Source organism: Ornithodoros turicata, chromosome 6, assembly GCF_037126465.1.
Source record: "Ornithodoros turicata isolate Travis chromosome 6, ASM3712646v1, whole genome shotgun sequence".
Lineage (NCBI taxonomy): Eukaryota > Metazoa > Arthropoda > Arachnida > Ixodida > Argasidae > Ornithodoros > Ornithodoros turicata.
Window position 1 is genome coordinate 3,170,743 of NC_088206.1, and position 14,671 is coordinate 3,185,413.

At 46.9% G+C, this 14,671-nt stretch overlaps 1 protein-coding gene across 2 annotated transcripts in view; it reads right to left on the reverse strand.

Moving 5' to 3' along the window:
• Positions 1 to 467: 467 nt before the first annotated feature.
• LOC135398827 (uncharacterized) overlaps positions 468 to 14,671 on the reverse strand; it is a 37,867-nt gene continuing 23,663 nt past the window's right edge. Inside the window, exons 1-2 of one of the 2 annotated variants that reach the window (XM_064630331.1) lie at positions 13,540 to 13,674; positions 468 to 2,056 (exon numbers count right to left, since the gene is read on the reverse strand). In XM_064630331.1, coding sequence (XP_064486401.1) covers positions 705 to 2,056; positions 13,540 to 13,579 — 1,392 coding nt within the window. In that variant the 5' untranslated portion in view covers positions 13,580 to 13,674 and the 3' untranslated portion in view covers positions 468 to 704. Of the gene's footprint in view, positions 2,057 to 13,539; positions 13,675 to 14,671 lie in introns of those variants that run through there. The other variant, XM_064630330.1, reaches the window with a different exon arrangement.

Consider the following 14,671-nt stretch of genomic DNA (forward strand, 5'->3'; position numbering starts at 1 on the left):
CCAGCCGATTGCCGCAGACGACTCCAGACACGGGAACTCTGTGGATCTCAAAGCATGTCCATGTGGCTGAGGGTCGCTCGACCCCATGGCTACGGACGCTGAAAGTACCATTGTGGTTGGTTCGACTGCCAACGCTCACGTCACGTTGGGGACATTTTCCGCGAGCCCTACGGATTTGAATCACGGTCACCAGTTCTGATTGGTTGTATGACTGTCACGTGGTACGCCCGCACGTCCCTCTGCATCCGTCCACTGCATGATCTCCAGAGCATTCCATTTCTCACGCTCCTGATCCGCTTATTGATCTAGTGTTGCCATGGTGATAAGGTGAAGAGCAACGCGCTTCCTGTACTAAGACAAGTGTGCATCGTATCACTCCTCGTACGGTTCTGCTCGGACTGTATTTTTAAGTCTCAAGAAAACTCGTCAACTCCGTCCCTGTTGGCCATACACCTCTTGACTCAATCTAACAATGACAAAATTCTATTTTGGGCGTTTGGCTAATGCTCAGGTGTCACTGACAGCATTCCATTTTCATGATTATCACGACACCTCAGTTCACTAGGAGGAATGGGAAATTGAAAGACATGTTCACAAAAGGACGTTCTCGGCTGACGTCTTTGACACTTTCGGAAACAGACGAACATTTGGAGCATCACCCTGCACACCTCAGAGCACCTCATAGCACCTCATGAGGAACTCTTTCAAGCTTGCGGTACTTTTTCCGGCGACGCGGACGCCTCGATGGCTTTTTGTCTCATGAAAGGATGTCTCTTCATCGTCGTCGACTTGGACGCCGTCGCTAACGCTGGCGTCCTGTGCACGTCGCCGATGCCGTGTTGATGGAGTACGACAGCCGCGGACGATGCCGCCCTCTGTCGGGTCTTCCACCTGTCCCTTGGCGACGTTTGCGCCTCTTTACTCTTGGGACTCGTCGGCACCCTGGAACTGTGGCTGTGCGACGCCGTCGAAGAACAGCTGTCCACGGAGCTCCGTGCGTCCTGAGAGAACCTTCCAGAAGACGCTGTAGAAGCGTGGCTACCCCGTCTCGGTTCCTTCGGGCTGATAGAGTCTGACCGTTTTGTCTTATCCTTGACCTTGAGGGTCACGGAGCCCTCTGGAAGGTACACGTCCATAGCCATGGAGCCCTGAGAAGAGATGCTGTGGGCAGGAAGCGATTCGGCTAGCGGTTCTACCGTCGGGGGAGATGGGCAGTCCATGGACACCACCTTGCGATAATCGTGCGGCGATACATTGAACGGTCTAGGACGAAGTAACTGCGGGTTCGGAGGTCTCAAGAAACATTCCCGCTCTGCCGCACTTCCCTCTTCCCTTTGCAGCGGCGACGTCGTTCGGAACGTCGGCGATCCGAGCCCAATGTTTGGATCGGATTGGCTCTTGTGCAGCTTCTCTCGGGGGCTGCTAGAATTTTCGGCCGACGCCGATCCCGGCGGCACCACGCGGCCGTCGAAACTGTTCTGTAGGTTCTTGCTGAAGTTGATGAGCGCGTTTGTCACCATCGAACGGTCCACCTCGGTCACCGTCGAGTCGTGTCGGACACCCGGCAAGAAGCGCTCCCAGGAGACGTCGCTGACGCTGGTAGCGCCGCAGCTGATTTCCGGACGTGGCGCCACGTACGACCTGCTCCGTTTGAACCAGGCCGAGACAAACTTGGCGGACGACGACGACGTGTCTCTCGCCTCGAAGGTCATCACGCAGGTCGCCACGATGATGAAGCCACCGATGCCCATGACGAGAGGCCCGACGTACGTGAGGCTGTCCAGGTGCTTTTCGAAGTTTTCGTTCTTGACTAACACGGTAGTGTTTCCGCGGCGCTCTCTGGTGGTCGCCAAGTGGTCAGAGTAGAAGCCCAGGGTCGCCATCGAAGCTCCGATGACGATGAGGAGGAGGCCCGTGGTCATCGCCTTGCAAGCGGCCCACAGGCACTTGTCGCTCACTTTGCCCCGCGGTGGGTCGGGGTTCCAGAAGAGGGCGTCTCGCTGCCGTGGGTTCATCGTGAGCGGTTGATGGTTCCGCGTAGGCCGTGGCGCATTACCTGCGGGATCAAAGGTCCGGTTAAGCCAGTTCACGAGCGTATGTCGTTACAAACGCTGTGGCACAGAAACGGAACACACAGACATGTTGTAGCGCCTGGACATAAGTCTGCTGCAAGCCAGCAGGCTTGCCTCCAGCGGTATTTGCTGAAGATAGCGTGCAGTAAGCCAATTAAACAGATAGCCCTGTGGAACGCAAACGAATTAGAACGTTGGATAGTGAAAAAAATGACCAATGTGTTAGAATCTCATCAGACAGCGTTTGTGAAAGTTCAACCGCGATTTCTTGGTGTTACTGGATAACCTGGAACTGTTCGCGCAGAACCACCATGTAAAATCTCATTTACTTGGGAATCTATAGGCCTGGGAAGTAATTAATTACGAGCCGTTAAGTTTCTGTAATTGGTTAATTTTTCAGTAATTCCCGTAACTATGTACTGTTGAAAACGAGGAACTCGACTTTTAACTTCACTGCTTTTTTTCGTGTAACTTGTGCTTAAAGGACAGTTACTTGTCAAATTTCTTTCAGCTTCAGCACCAGCATGCAAAACTCGTTTTGTGCGGCCTGGTAAGTTCCCAAGTTGCGAGATTTACCTAGCAACACTGATAGCTTAGCCAGCAGCTAGCTTGCTAACGTGCCGTGTTGAACTATATGTAGATTACGGAGACGAGCCAAGTCAGCAATAGTCCGTCTCCTATACCGCCGCGACGGCAGCACGGCTGCTTTGCCTGGCATGGGCACAAAAACCACATTCGGGAACGCGCTATGGGGGACTATCACGGGTTTTCATGGGGGGACTATCATGAGGGACATCGGCACTACAAGGTCCTGTGACTCCACTTGACTGGACTGCACAGTTGCTCTGGCTGGCCATACTACACACACACGTCTTTTTTTTTTTTTACATTAGTGAGTTTTACGTAAGGAATAGGGTGGTGATTCTACGCAGCTCCCTTTTATTTTGCGCATGCGCAGAACCACCAATGCTATCTCTTACGTGCGCAAAGGCGATAGCGTACGTTGCACGAAAACTCTCTTTTAGCTCAAAGGTTGACCACAGAAACATCGAGGTACAGTGCGAGCTGTGCGCACCGAAAGCAAAACTTCTAAGAACGTCTATATGAAGAACACATCAGATTTGTGAAAACACCTAGCTGATGGTAGCGTAGTTTGTGCAGCGTTATTTCGTTGTTTGTTTATTTATTTTTAGGCGTAAACGCTACAGAATAATGCAGTAAATATACGGACATGCATCCTCGGAAAATATACATATACAGGGTGTCCCAGCTAAATGCGAGCATTTTAAAAATATATATATGTGTCACTTTTATCACATCTTCGACGCCCTCCTTCACCCTCTCACATTGGGAGTGAAGAGAAGACCCGTCTCTGGACATGCGCAATGAACAAAATAAATACAAAAATGGTGTTCCTTTACGGACTTTTTGCGGACGATCTATCGAACGGAATTTTGTCTTGAAAACGGCTACGGTATCTGGTGACCGAAGAAACCAGACGTTCCCATTGGGACAACTTCGTAGCTTTTATAATTAAAAAGCTAATTATTGAAAGTTAACGAGGAATTTGCCATAGGAATTTTCTAGTGCCCTCTTGCAACTGACTTCATCGCGAGAAAAGTGATATATACACGTATATATATATTCTTTAAAAAAAATGTTCGCATTTAGCTGGGACACCCCGTATACCGTCGTATGTGCATTCGTTTCTGCTGCTCTGTACTGTACATTTCCATACAGAGGTCAAAACATACCACTTTCAGCTTTTGTACTCGCCCCTTTGTTGTATAGGATAGTGTAGCCACTTTGACATCGGGGTTATGGGCACGTGTATTAGACGTTACGGTCGAAGTATCGTAAAAAGTGTGCGAACCCTTAACGTCTACTAACTAGCAGCACAACATGACTGAACCGGAGCGGTTTTATGGACTATCAGGACGTCCCGGATGGGCTTTAGCCCGACGCAATAACCCCTAAGGATCGAGCGGACAAAGCTGAGCTTTTTGTTTTTTTTTTCATCCCTTCCGCGAGCCTCGAGTAATAAGAAAAGAGTTTTCCTGACCCCTTCTGTCAATGTAGGCCGCTCCTAATAATAATAAATCCGCACTTTTACGTCTCCAGAGAACTACGATGAACAATGACGTCAGAGTAGACAGCCCGTGGTTTAACTTTACTCTCCCGATGGTTCTTTAGAGTGGTCACGTTGATATATTTGGTGGATTACATAACGTGCGTATTACCCTCAACGTACTATACTATCCAGGGCATCGAGGAAACAATAAATATTTTCCAGCGGCAGCTGTTATAGGTCTCTGTTGCAGAAAAGTTTGCACAGCGCCATTTCGGGCCAAAGCGGCCACGGATCCAAACAGTAGAGAGTTTCATCCGCGGGTTCTGCGTGGTGTTTCAAAGAGCGGTCTGCGTCAAGAAGGGAGAGCTACAAAACCTGTGGGAAATCCACAGAAAAAAGCGGTGCATCTTGCCGAGTGCGAAAAACTCGAGATTTGAAAGTACCACGTCGTCTGCTAAAATACCGCGCGTTGCATATTTTGGGGCGCTGATGTTGCTGCTTGACGTTGCCACTACAAGTGCCCGTATGTGAAGATGACATCGGAGATATTTGTGCAGTGAAGGTGCCCAGTGGAGTCGTGATATAGCCGTGTGCAACGTCTCGCCCGGCGCCACGACGCAACGGATGCGCTACTTATGCAGTGTGTGACAATTGATCTGATTGATTGACATGATTGATTTATTGATTGATTGACACTTCCATCTTTCATCATTATGCAGCGTGTTTCACGAAAAATGAGCCAAAGTTTAAAAAAAAAAGGTTCATCGCGCACCAAAATGACGGACTCTATAGTGTTACCAGTGGTGTGAGAATACTTAAACTATTTTTCTTTTTTCTAATTAATCAATTAATTAAGTGATCCCATCGCCGACGCGCGAGGAGCGCCGGATCACAGCGCTCTCGAGCGTCCTGTTATCGAACGAAGATTTGGCCACACTTCTAACTGACATTTTGGCTTTACATGGACTTGACATTGCATTAAACGCGACGATGTTTATAGTGTATTTGTTAAGTGGCCTTCACGGCAACGCTACAGTGTCTTGCAGACAAAGCACGCTTTACAGATTACCTCATCACGTCCAGTGGCACTTTGGATGAAACGGCGCTGAAAACATAACAAACACCCGTGCCACACGAACACGAAAAGACATTAAATGTTTAATGCGTTTTAATATCATTCGTGTCGCACGTGCAGTCCCGATGACGTTTTATTTAATGCAATTGTCTGCTTAATGGATTCGCTTAATGTTCGCCTTATCTGGCCACGCGCACTATCGCTCCCATATACTTTTTTTTTTTTAATTCCGCGTTAACGCCGCAAAAGAACTGTGGCTACTCCCGTACTGTGTGCAGTAATAAATTTAGTTCACATAAAACCACTTCCGACTGTACAGCAGAAGTATCTTTCACGAAAGGAACATTCGAGCTGTCGGGAATTTTCGGACAGCGCCAAATCTTGAATTGACCGCGTAATTAAAGCATATCATAACTAACCAACATGAAAGTCAGCTTTATGTTATCGAATTTGAAAATATGAAATGAATTATAGCCCGTGAACCACTTTTCTTTTTATTTCATTTTTTTTTTTTTTTTTTTTTTTTTTTTTTTGTTGAGGTGGCATCGCATGCACTTTACTTTAGAGCGTGGGTCGTATCATCTTCACGATATTCAATGTTATAAAAAAAAATTGGACGGTGGTGTCGAGAAGTGAGCGGGTCACGACAGCAGGAATCAAACTAACACCTCTCTGATGGCCAGTCGGGTGGGCTACCCCGTTAGACTGCGCCGACATCGCACTCCCGGCAACGTGTCAAGACCGCGCTCAAGAAGACGCGTACACACATTCGCTCTTACATTTTCTCTCATGCACTCTCACATTCGCACACCAACGGACAAACCAAGGCGGGCGGCATTCTTTCCAGTAACGTAAATTGCAACTTAGGCTAAACGAACAATTAGGACGAACACCGTAATTCGTTCGTTGGGACACTTAAAACAAAGAAAGAACTTCTGGTCAGGGTCATAAGGAACCACAAATCGAGCAGACTTTGTTGAAAACAAAGAAAAAGAAGAAGAAAGAAAGGAAGCCCGTTTTATTTCGGTGCAGGATCAGTTTTAGAAGTCATCGCATATTGAATGAGATATAAAAAGAGCAACATCGTAGCTGTTAGTCCCAATTACGACCATAGTGTTTATTTTATTATTATTATTTTTTTTTTCAGTAGCATCGCTCCTTGCGAATGTTGGAGACGGTCTTCTGCAATGTTTTTGGGGCTCCTTTATCTGCGCTATAGTAAAAAGGTCTAAAGCGAAAGGGGCGTTTAACCCGATTCGGACGAAAATCTACAGATGTATAGTATCGGCCCAGACCCTGCGAAGACTTTTGGGATGGATGTGAGGATGGAAAGCTGCAACGGAGCTCGACTTAAATATGACCTCGTCTGGTCAACTACGTCATAGTTCATCGAACCCTCCTGGTGCTGACAGACGCGTCTAAGGAGCTTAATCTCGTTAACGGGAATTATTCTCGGACGCGTGGCGTCTCTCGTCGTCTACAGGGTGTCCCAGAAAACGTGTCATTGAATTATAATAAAAAGCTACACCACCTAGAGTCATGCAGTCAACGGCATTTCGGTTCTAACTGGGTTTTTGTCACATCCTCATGCGAATGTCGTGTAACGTAAGTATAATTATGTAAATTTTTGTGAGCTTAAGTCGGAAATTTGCCTAGCAAACGTCACTTTTTTACCCCACCAATGTAAACAGCGTGTCTAATTTAGTCAAATTAATGATAATTGACAGGGATATTCAGAAGCTATCCCATCGGGAAAAAAATAGCCGAACATCATGCACTACGGAGGTCGCACAGAATAGCGCACGATGAATTTTTCAGCGCAATCTTTGTCAGTCCGACGAAAGGAGGTTGGAAACCCAGCCCTCCCCGACATCGCAGAAAGGGATAAAACATGCACGGGTTATCACGTCCGACTTTCGCTGGGATAATGCTTTCCCTCTCCCAATTTTAGGACCTGTTGCTTTTTCTACTATCACTCTGTGGGCTGGCTTCGGAACCTCCTTTCGTCGCACTCAGAGCGATTGCGCTCAAGTCATCCCAAGCAGCACAATGTACTGAAAGTCGAGTGCAATGGGGGTGGACGGGTAGGTGAAAGGCCTTGAACAGACCTGTGAAACTAAGGAACATTGATAAGACACATACCGTCCACCCCCATTGCACTCGACTTTCGGTACATTGTGCTGCTTGGGATCGCGCGCTATGGTCCGGTGCTCCGAAAGGCATGATATTCGGCTATTTTTTCCGATGGGATAGCTCGTGAATATCCCTGTGAATTATCATGAATTTGAGTGAATTTGGCACGCTGTTCATATTGGTGGGGTTAAAAAGTCACCTTTGCTTGGCAAATTTCCGAGTTCAGTTCGCAAATATTTACATAATTAAGCTTGGAGTACATGACATTCACATTAGGAGTTGGCAAAAACCTAATAAGAACAAATGCTGTTGACCGCATGATTCTAGGTGGCGTAGTTTTTTTTTATTATAATTCAATGAGACGTTTTGTGGGACACCCTGTATAGTGGAAGCGGCTTTTTTTTTTTTTTTCTGCCTTGCATGGGCGAACTTTGAAGGCCTCGTGACGCTTTCGTAGACGTCGCCTATTCACCCTCGGCTAAACGTTGGCGTCCAGCTCTGACGAGCGAGAGCCATCCCCTCACAGGGGTAACATAAATCCGCCATCTTTTTAACTACCCCCAAGCGGGTGCTTTTTGCAAAACCGCCACCTTGTCCTGGTCGCACGTCACAGAAAACGTCATTTTGAGGTCATGTGACTTTGTTTACGTGTCGTTTTGCCGCTTACGGACATATTTCCGGACATATTACGGACATATAGTCCTACAGCTGGCTGACCTCTTCAGTGACTTTCATATTTCATCGTTAATTTCTTAGGCAATTTGAGGCTTTGTATGTATTTGTCCCTTCTATGTTGTTCCAGCCTCAGAACATCAGTTCTCTCATATTTCCGTCGTCATAAAGCCAAGAGATGGACGTATTTTGCCAGCGTAAACTACGCAGTGCTTCTTCCGCAACATGGTAGCCCATTTTTCCTTAGTTTAAGTACATCGCATCGGCTCAGTGAGTCTTAACGCGCGGTCGTCATTACATCTTTGGAAGTCGTCAACAGTATGAGGCCCTATGTGCAAAACTGTGCGTTTTACTGCTAGATTATGGGATAACAATAATTACCGTGGTCGAAAGACATCGAAAACGTCGCGCAGAAACAACAACCGCATTGTTTACAAACTGTTTGGCCGCCGATCACGGGTGGCGCCATCTTTAAGGCCACGTGTGCCTCGACGTTTGCTGTGACGTGCGACCAGGACCTGTCCAGGATGCATTGCGTTCTCCCAGCAGGCTTTCGTCTACGGAGCAGTACATTGGATGCCACACCTGTGCATCCCCTACTGCCTCTCCAAAACACGTGACCTCGGAACAGGAACCGGATGAGTTGCGGTTTCTGCGCCATGTTTATTACTCCGCTTGCTGGCAAACTTAGAATACGCGCGTGCAGTGCTCACAACGAAGCAGACTATACCGCCCATTACATTTACCCGACTTCAGTTGGGGCGAAGTGTGATAACTTTCCCCGAAGTGTAACTGGTAACTTTTGCACCTTATTTACTACGCAAGGCTGCACAAGCCCACCAATCACACAATGGCTCAGCCCTTCCCGTATCCAACCAGCAAAACAATAAAGATCTTGCCCCCTGTCAGCAGATGTTCCCAACGACACGGCGTAAGTTTCCCGACGGTCTTTGCCCGCCTCGTAAGTATCCCTTGCGTAGCGAGTGTCTGCTCGTAAACTCTTAACGATGTCTCCCGCATGTTATCCTCGGGCCGCGATGATGATAATGGTGGCCTAGGATTTTTCCTACCTCGTACGTACGCGTTTATTTTAATCGTTTCAGTTTTTGCGCTGAGATTATACAGAAAACCTCCTACATTCTCACTAATGTATCTTTTTTCTTTTTTTTACAATGAAGTGGTGAAACTGCGGACGTATGACGTAGGACGTGTTATGCACCAGAGGTTTATATCGACACTGCCACTTGGCCAGTTTCTCTGCGGACAAATCGTGGAAATTAAACTGCCGCTGCCTTAACATTTTCAACGGTCGAACGCGACGTTGCAGACGATATTGAAACCATAACGCGATATGAGAAGTTCAGTTCCGCTTGTTTACTTGGTTTCGATATCGTCTGCAACGCCGCGTTCGACCGTGTCGCCATCTGACGGAAGGAGCTGAAACGCAGGTATAGCCGGTTTTTCAATTTCCACGATTTATCAGCAGAGAAACGTATTTAGTTGCTGCAAAAAGTAACTAATTACAGTTACGAGTTACTTGTAAGTTCGTTACTACCCAAGAAGGGATTAGGGTATGGACACCGTACCAAGGAGAGCGGTTTTTAATTTTTCATAATTTACGCACGAAAACCTGGGAGGTGAAGTTTTTTTGACGCGATTTCTGAGGTCAGTACGCCGCTTTCACTAAACTTTTGAAACTTTTTTTTTTTTCCCCCGGAGCGGAAGATATAGTGTACGTCATCTTGGATAACCTCTTGCGCGTCGGTCAACCTCTAGTCGCGACTCCGGAGAGGGACTCAATTTGTCGGAGCTGTTGATGACAGCCATCAAGGCGGGATTACTCCAGTGACCCGTCTTGGAGAGACTGGGCTCTTTCGGGAACTACATCACCATCCGTTTACCTCCAAGAGTATGAAGTTGATGTGTTCGTCGCACACGAACATGTCGCGGTTCGTTTGCGGCGCACTGAGTTTCAGAGAAGTTACGAAAGTTTCGCGATTATGCAGTCTACGCAACCTTGCGTCTTGCGCAGCTTAAAGTGACGACCAGGAGGCTCTCGAGTCACTTTGAGATTCGAAGCGTATTCCGATGGAAGAAGCCACGTGCAAAGTTTTTGAGAGGAAAAAGAAAAACGAATAGGGGGAAGTGACAGTGGGCGATGGTGTGGCGGAAGATTGCCCTCGTGTTGGCTGTGATAGGTGCGGGTTTAAGCGTTACCGGCTTCTCCGAGTTTCAGAGACGATATCCCTCGTTTTCTGATAACTGCCAATATCGAGTTTTTTTGTTTTTTTTTCGCGCATCGGAAAGACTCTACGAAAACGGTACAACAAACGAACTTACCCAATACAGGCTTTTTTCCTTAATAAATCTTCATATCCCCCCCCCCCAGGGGGCTTTCAAGCTTAGCAATATCCCAAGCAGCACAATGTACTGAAAGCCAAGTGCAATAGGGGTGGACGGTATGTGTCTTATCAATGTTCTGTAGTTTCAAGAGTCTGTTCGAGGTCTTCCATCTACCCGTCCACCCCTATTGCACTTGACTTTCAGTACATTGTGCTGCTTGGGATGATGTCACCTGCTTGAAAAAAAAAAAAAAAAATACTGTGCGATTGGCTTATCATATTTTCGGAACAGTTACCATGAACACTTTCCGATCGACTAAAACTTTCTAATAGAGAGTGTTAGGAGAACGTAGAAGTATCACGATAACGTTTCCGAAAACACAATAAGCCAATCGCCTGGTTCCTGATTGGAGTGGCTGACATCACGTTGCTGATATCCGATTGACTGGCAGCGGTACGGACTCGGAATCGAAGGGCGCTTACGATCTCCTAGCCCAGCCTAACCTAGTGATAAGCCAATCGCTGTGACTCTTTGAAGCGGGTGACGTCACACTGCTATAAGCTTGAATTTGATAACGTCCTTTGCCGTATCCTTTTCGTAGAGTTCTTCGGATGTATTGAAACTCGCTAGATCATGCCGCGAACGATAACAATGACGATTTTAACGCGTCTAGAATGCCCCCCCCCCCCACTTAGCCTTTGTATCGCCCCTTTTCCGGCTGAGCAATTCTTGTGGAAACCCAAGCAGCACAATGTACTGAAAGTCGAGTGCAATAGGGTTGGACGGGTAGGTGGAAGGCCTTGAACAGACTCTTGAAACTAAAGAACATTGATAAGACACATACCGTCCACCCATATTGCACTCGACTTTCAGTACATTGTGCTGCTTGGGACGTGTCTTAACTATGTTCTTTAGTTGCACGAGCCTGTTCAAGGCCTTCTACCTACCCGTCCACCCCTATTGCACTCGAGTTCCAGTACATTGTGCTGCTTGGGAATCAACGAATGTTGTACATTCAAAAAAGAAAAAGATAAACGCTTCCAAGCTCGTTTACGGAACTATGATGTCGGAAGCCGAAGACTGTCACTCGTGCATCTGCGACAGTAATCCGCTTTACGAAGACCCCCCAAAAGAACCACGGTATCTATTCTATTCACCGGCAGCTATCGGTGGAAACCGATAGAACGCACAACCCCGTATTCGAGCACGAAAAATCCTTTCAAAAGCAGACCCAACATTCCATAAAATTACGATCGGTGTAAGCTAAACCACATGAATAGTACACGCGCGTGGAACACAAAAGGTCTTTCCGCATCAACCGACTCAAACCACGACAGTGAGAGCTGCCCTTTGTGGAATGCGGAACCTATTGCGTCAGCGTACCTTTAGTAATTACTTCGTACGGAATCGAACGGGGCCTTTCGGAATTAGCGGCCCCATTGTTGCAGCGCGCAGTTTAGCTCGTTTGATCAATAAATAGACGCAACATTGTGCTTCTCACACACGTCCAATCGTATAGTATCTTTTTCAACGTCTCTTTCGGGCAAATAGTACGAGATGGGTACATGTCACGATTTCATACCAGGGGGCGTTTTGTTGGCGACATATTTAGTGTCGCTAGTGGGGTTGGGAACGCTTTTGATTCTGCGCGAATATGTGGATTTGTCTCGCTGGCTCGAGTTCGTTCGAATTTAGTTTTTCGGCGATCTCGTTTTCTGTTTCGTCGTGCACTTCTGATTCGTGATGACGGTACACACACACACACATAAATGGGATTACGACGTGGTGATGTAGTGAGGGTAGCTGTATATTAGGATGTTAGGAATATTCGAATATCAATGTGAAAACAAAAACTCGCTCAGTCATTTCCTTTTCTTCTTTTTCTGTTTCTTTTTTTTTTGCTAAAGGTGTAAACACGTTTTGAGCCTGCAACATGGCCCACATTGTTTTTATTTACGCACGTGTGTATCGAAATAGTCTAATGATTTTGAACCGTTGCTAAGAAAAACTGCGTCTCCCGCCAAATCCTGTCTAGCATCCCTCTCTCCACATTCCTCCATGGGAAAACGAGTAACAGATCGAAGACACAAAACACGGGATTTTGCTTTTCAGTTTGTCCTTAACAGCGGCCTCCTTGCTGCATGGTTATCACGGTACACCTAAGTTATCACTTTCGATATAACGCAGAAGGCATTGCCTGAATTCTTCCCGAAGGTAATTGAGTTAGACAAGAGAGAAACTGATGTTCTGAGGCTGGAACAACATAGAAGGGCAGATACAAACAAAGCCTCAAATTGCCTAAGAAATCAACGATGAAAAATGAAAGTCACTGAAAAGGTTCGATCCCTACAGCTGGCTAACCTTTTCAGTGACTTTCGTCTTTCATCGTAATCGAGTTACACTTTACCCTTTTCCCTAGCAAACAGACACTCCGTTTTGATGACCTTTCCCTTTTCTTCTTATAAATACGGATCTCCTCTTTTTTCTGTTACCTTGACAACGAGTGCAACGTGCACACTTTGCGATATACCCCGTCACTCCCTCTCCGTTTTCGGGACAAAAATGCGAAAATGTGGCCGATACACGCACCTGTCCCGGTCGAGCGTTAATAGTGAGTTTTCGTACACCGTGGATAAGGTTATCGTGCCTATCGGAACCAATCGCAGTCGTGCATGACTCAGAATCTTATCCACCGATTGGTTCCGTTTGATGCGGTTCGACGCAAGCCACCTTATCAACGGTCTGCTAAAACTCTCTAATCAATCAATGAACCGTACAATTCCTTTTGTCAGCAACTCACATTTGAAATCGTCACAAGTGCAGCGCCGAACTCGCGAACCACGTCCGTTACGAATTGACATCATCGGCTAACCTTTCCCTAAACCCGTATATCTTATCCACGCTATCTTATCCGCTATGTTATCCGAACTAAACGGGAACAACGCCCGCCGCCAAACACAAAGCCCGCCGCCAAACTGGAGAACACCCCGATAATCTACGGGGCCGATCTTCATCAACAGGTTACACACACCTGCGCCGGAAACATCAACAAACCTCCCCTCCGAGACTGTGGCTCCACAGTATGCACACGAGCACGCAGCGCGCTCAGAAGCCTACTTTGCCTAATATCCCTCAGATCACCACCCGGGAGTTAATCCACCCAAATCCCTTACCTCTTCCAGAGTATCCAAAGACGATGAAGATGATTCTCATACGGAGCCCGCGCCTCGTCCGCCATGTTGCCCAGGTAAGGTCCTTCGGGAGAGGAGGAAAGAGGGAGGAGGAAACGGAGAAGCGACATCCCTAAAAGGGGAAAACGCTGCGGAATGTCGTACTATAAAAAGGGCGGTGTTTGCCGAGGCCCGTTTTTTTTTACGACTGAAGGCTAAGTCGGTTATGGCGTGCGGCGGCGTGAAGTTGGTTTACGGAACGGTCTGCGGAAAGTTGTCTTTCATAGGGACGGCGCATGCGCATATAGGAATGGTTTTTGTGTGTACAGACGAGACAATAGAGGACGGGCGAAGGGTTGCGATTGGGGAAAGAGGGACCGTAATTTTTTTGTAATATTTTTTTTTAAAGCGTCGAGCGTTCCTGGCTCGTGCGACAGCACGCGCGTGCGGCTTCACGGAGCATGCGCTAACATCGATCCGGAGTACATCGAATCAAAGAGGGGAGACGGTCGGTGCCCGCTTCCTTTTTTTTTTCTCTCTCTACTCTTCCAATGTTTCTCCGCTAAAGAAGTCTTCCTTTTTTTTTTTTCCCACGTGTAGTTCGCTTCAATCCTTTGTACGTGCCTCGATCTCGCTCCCGCTGTTGTTTTTTTTCCTTTCCTTCCCGGAGATTTCGTGCGTGTCGTGGCATATGCTTCGGAAAATGAAACTGATACGTGTTGGCAACCATGTCACGGAGTCCATTTTTGAGCTCAGAGCATTAACTTTTGCGCTGCATGTTGCATCTTCTCGTATATACTTTTCTTTTTTCTCTTTTTTGAGATGGGAGGTGAAGGCAATGTTTGTGTCAGCTCCTTCCTTTGTACTGGATACACCCTTTACGATCATCCCTAGCGTCCTATGTCATTCTACGTAGACGTATATATATATATATATATATATATATATATATATAATATTATATTATATTATACACATGGGCATAGAAACGCATACGTAACATTGCGGAAGACAAATTAAAAAAAGCAGTGAGAGGCCCCGCCATAAAAGTTTTCGTTTTTTACTGCAGCGCGTAGCGCAACAAATACCGCGCGCAAGAACCGTGGTCGTTGCTGACCCCTAGTGCACGAGAGAG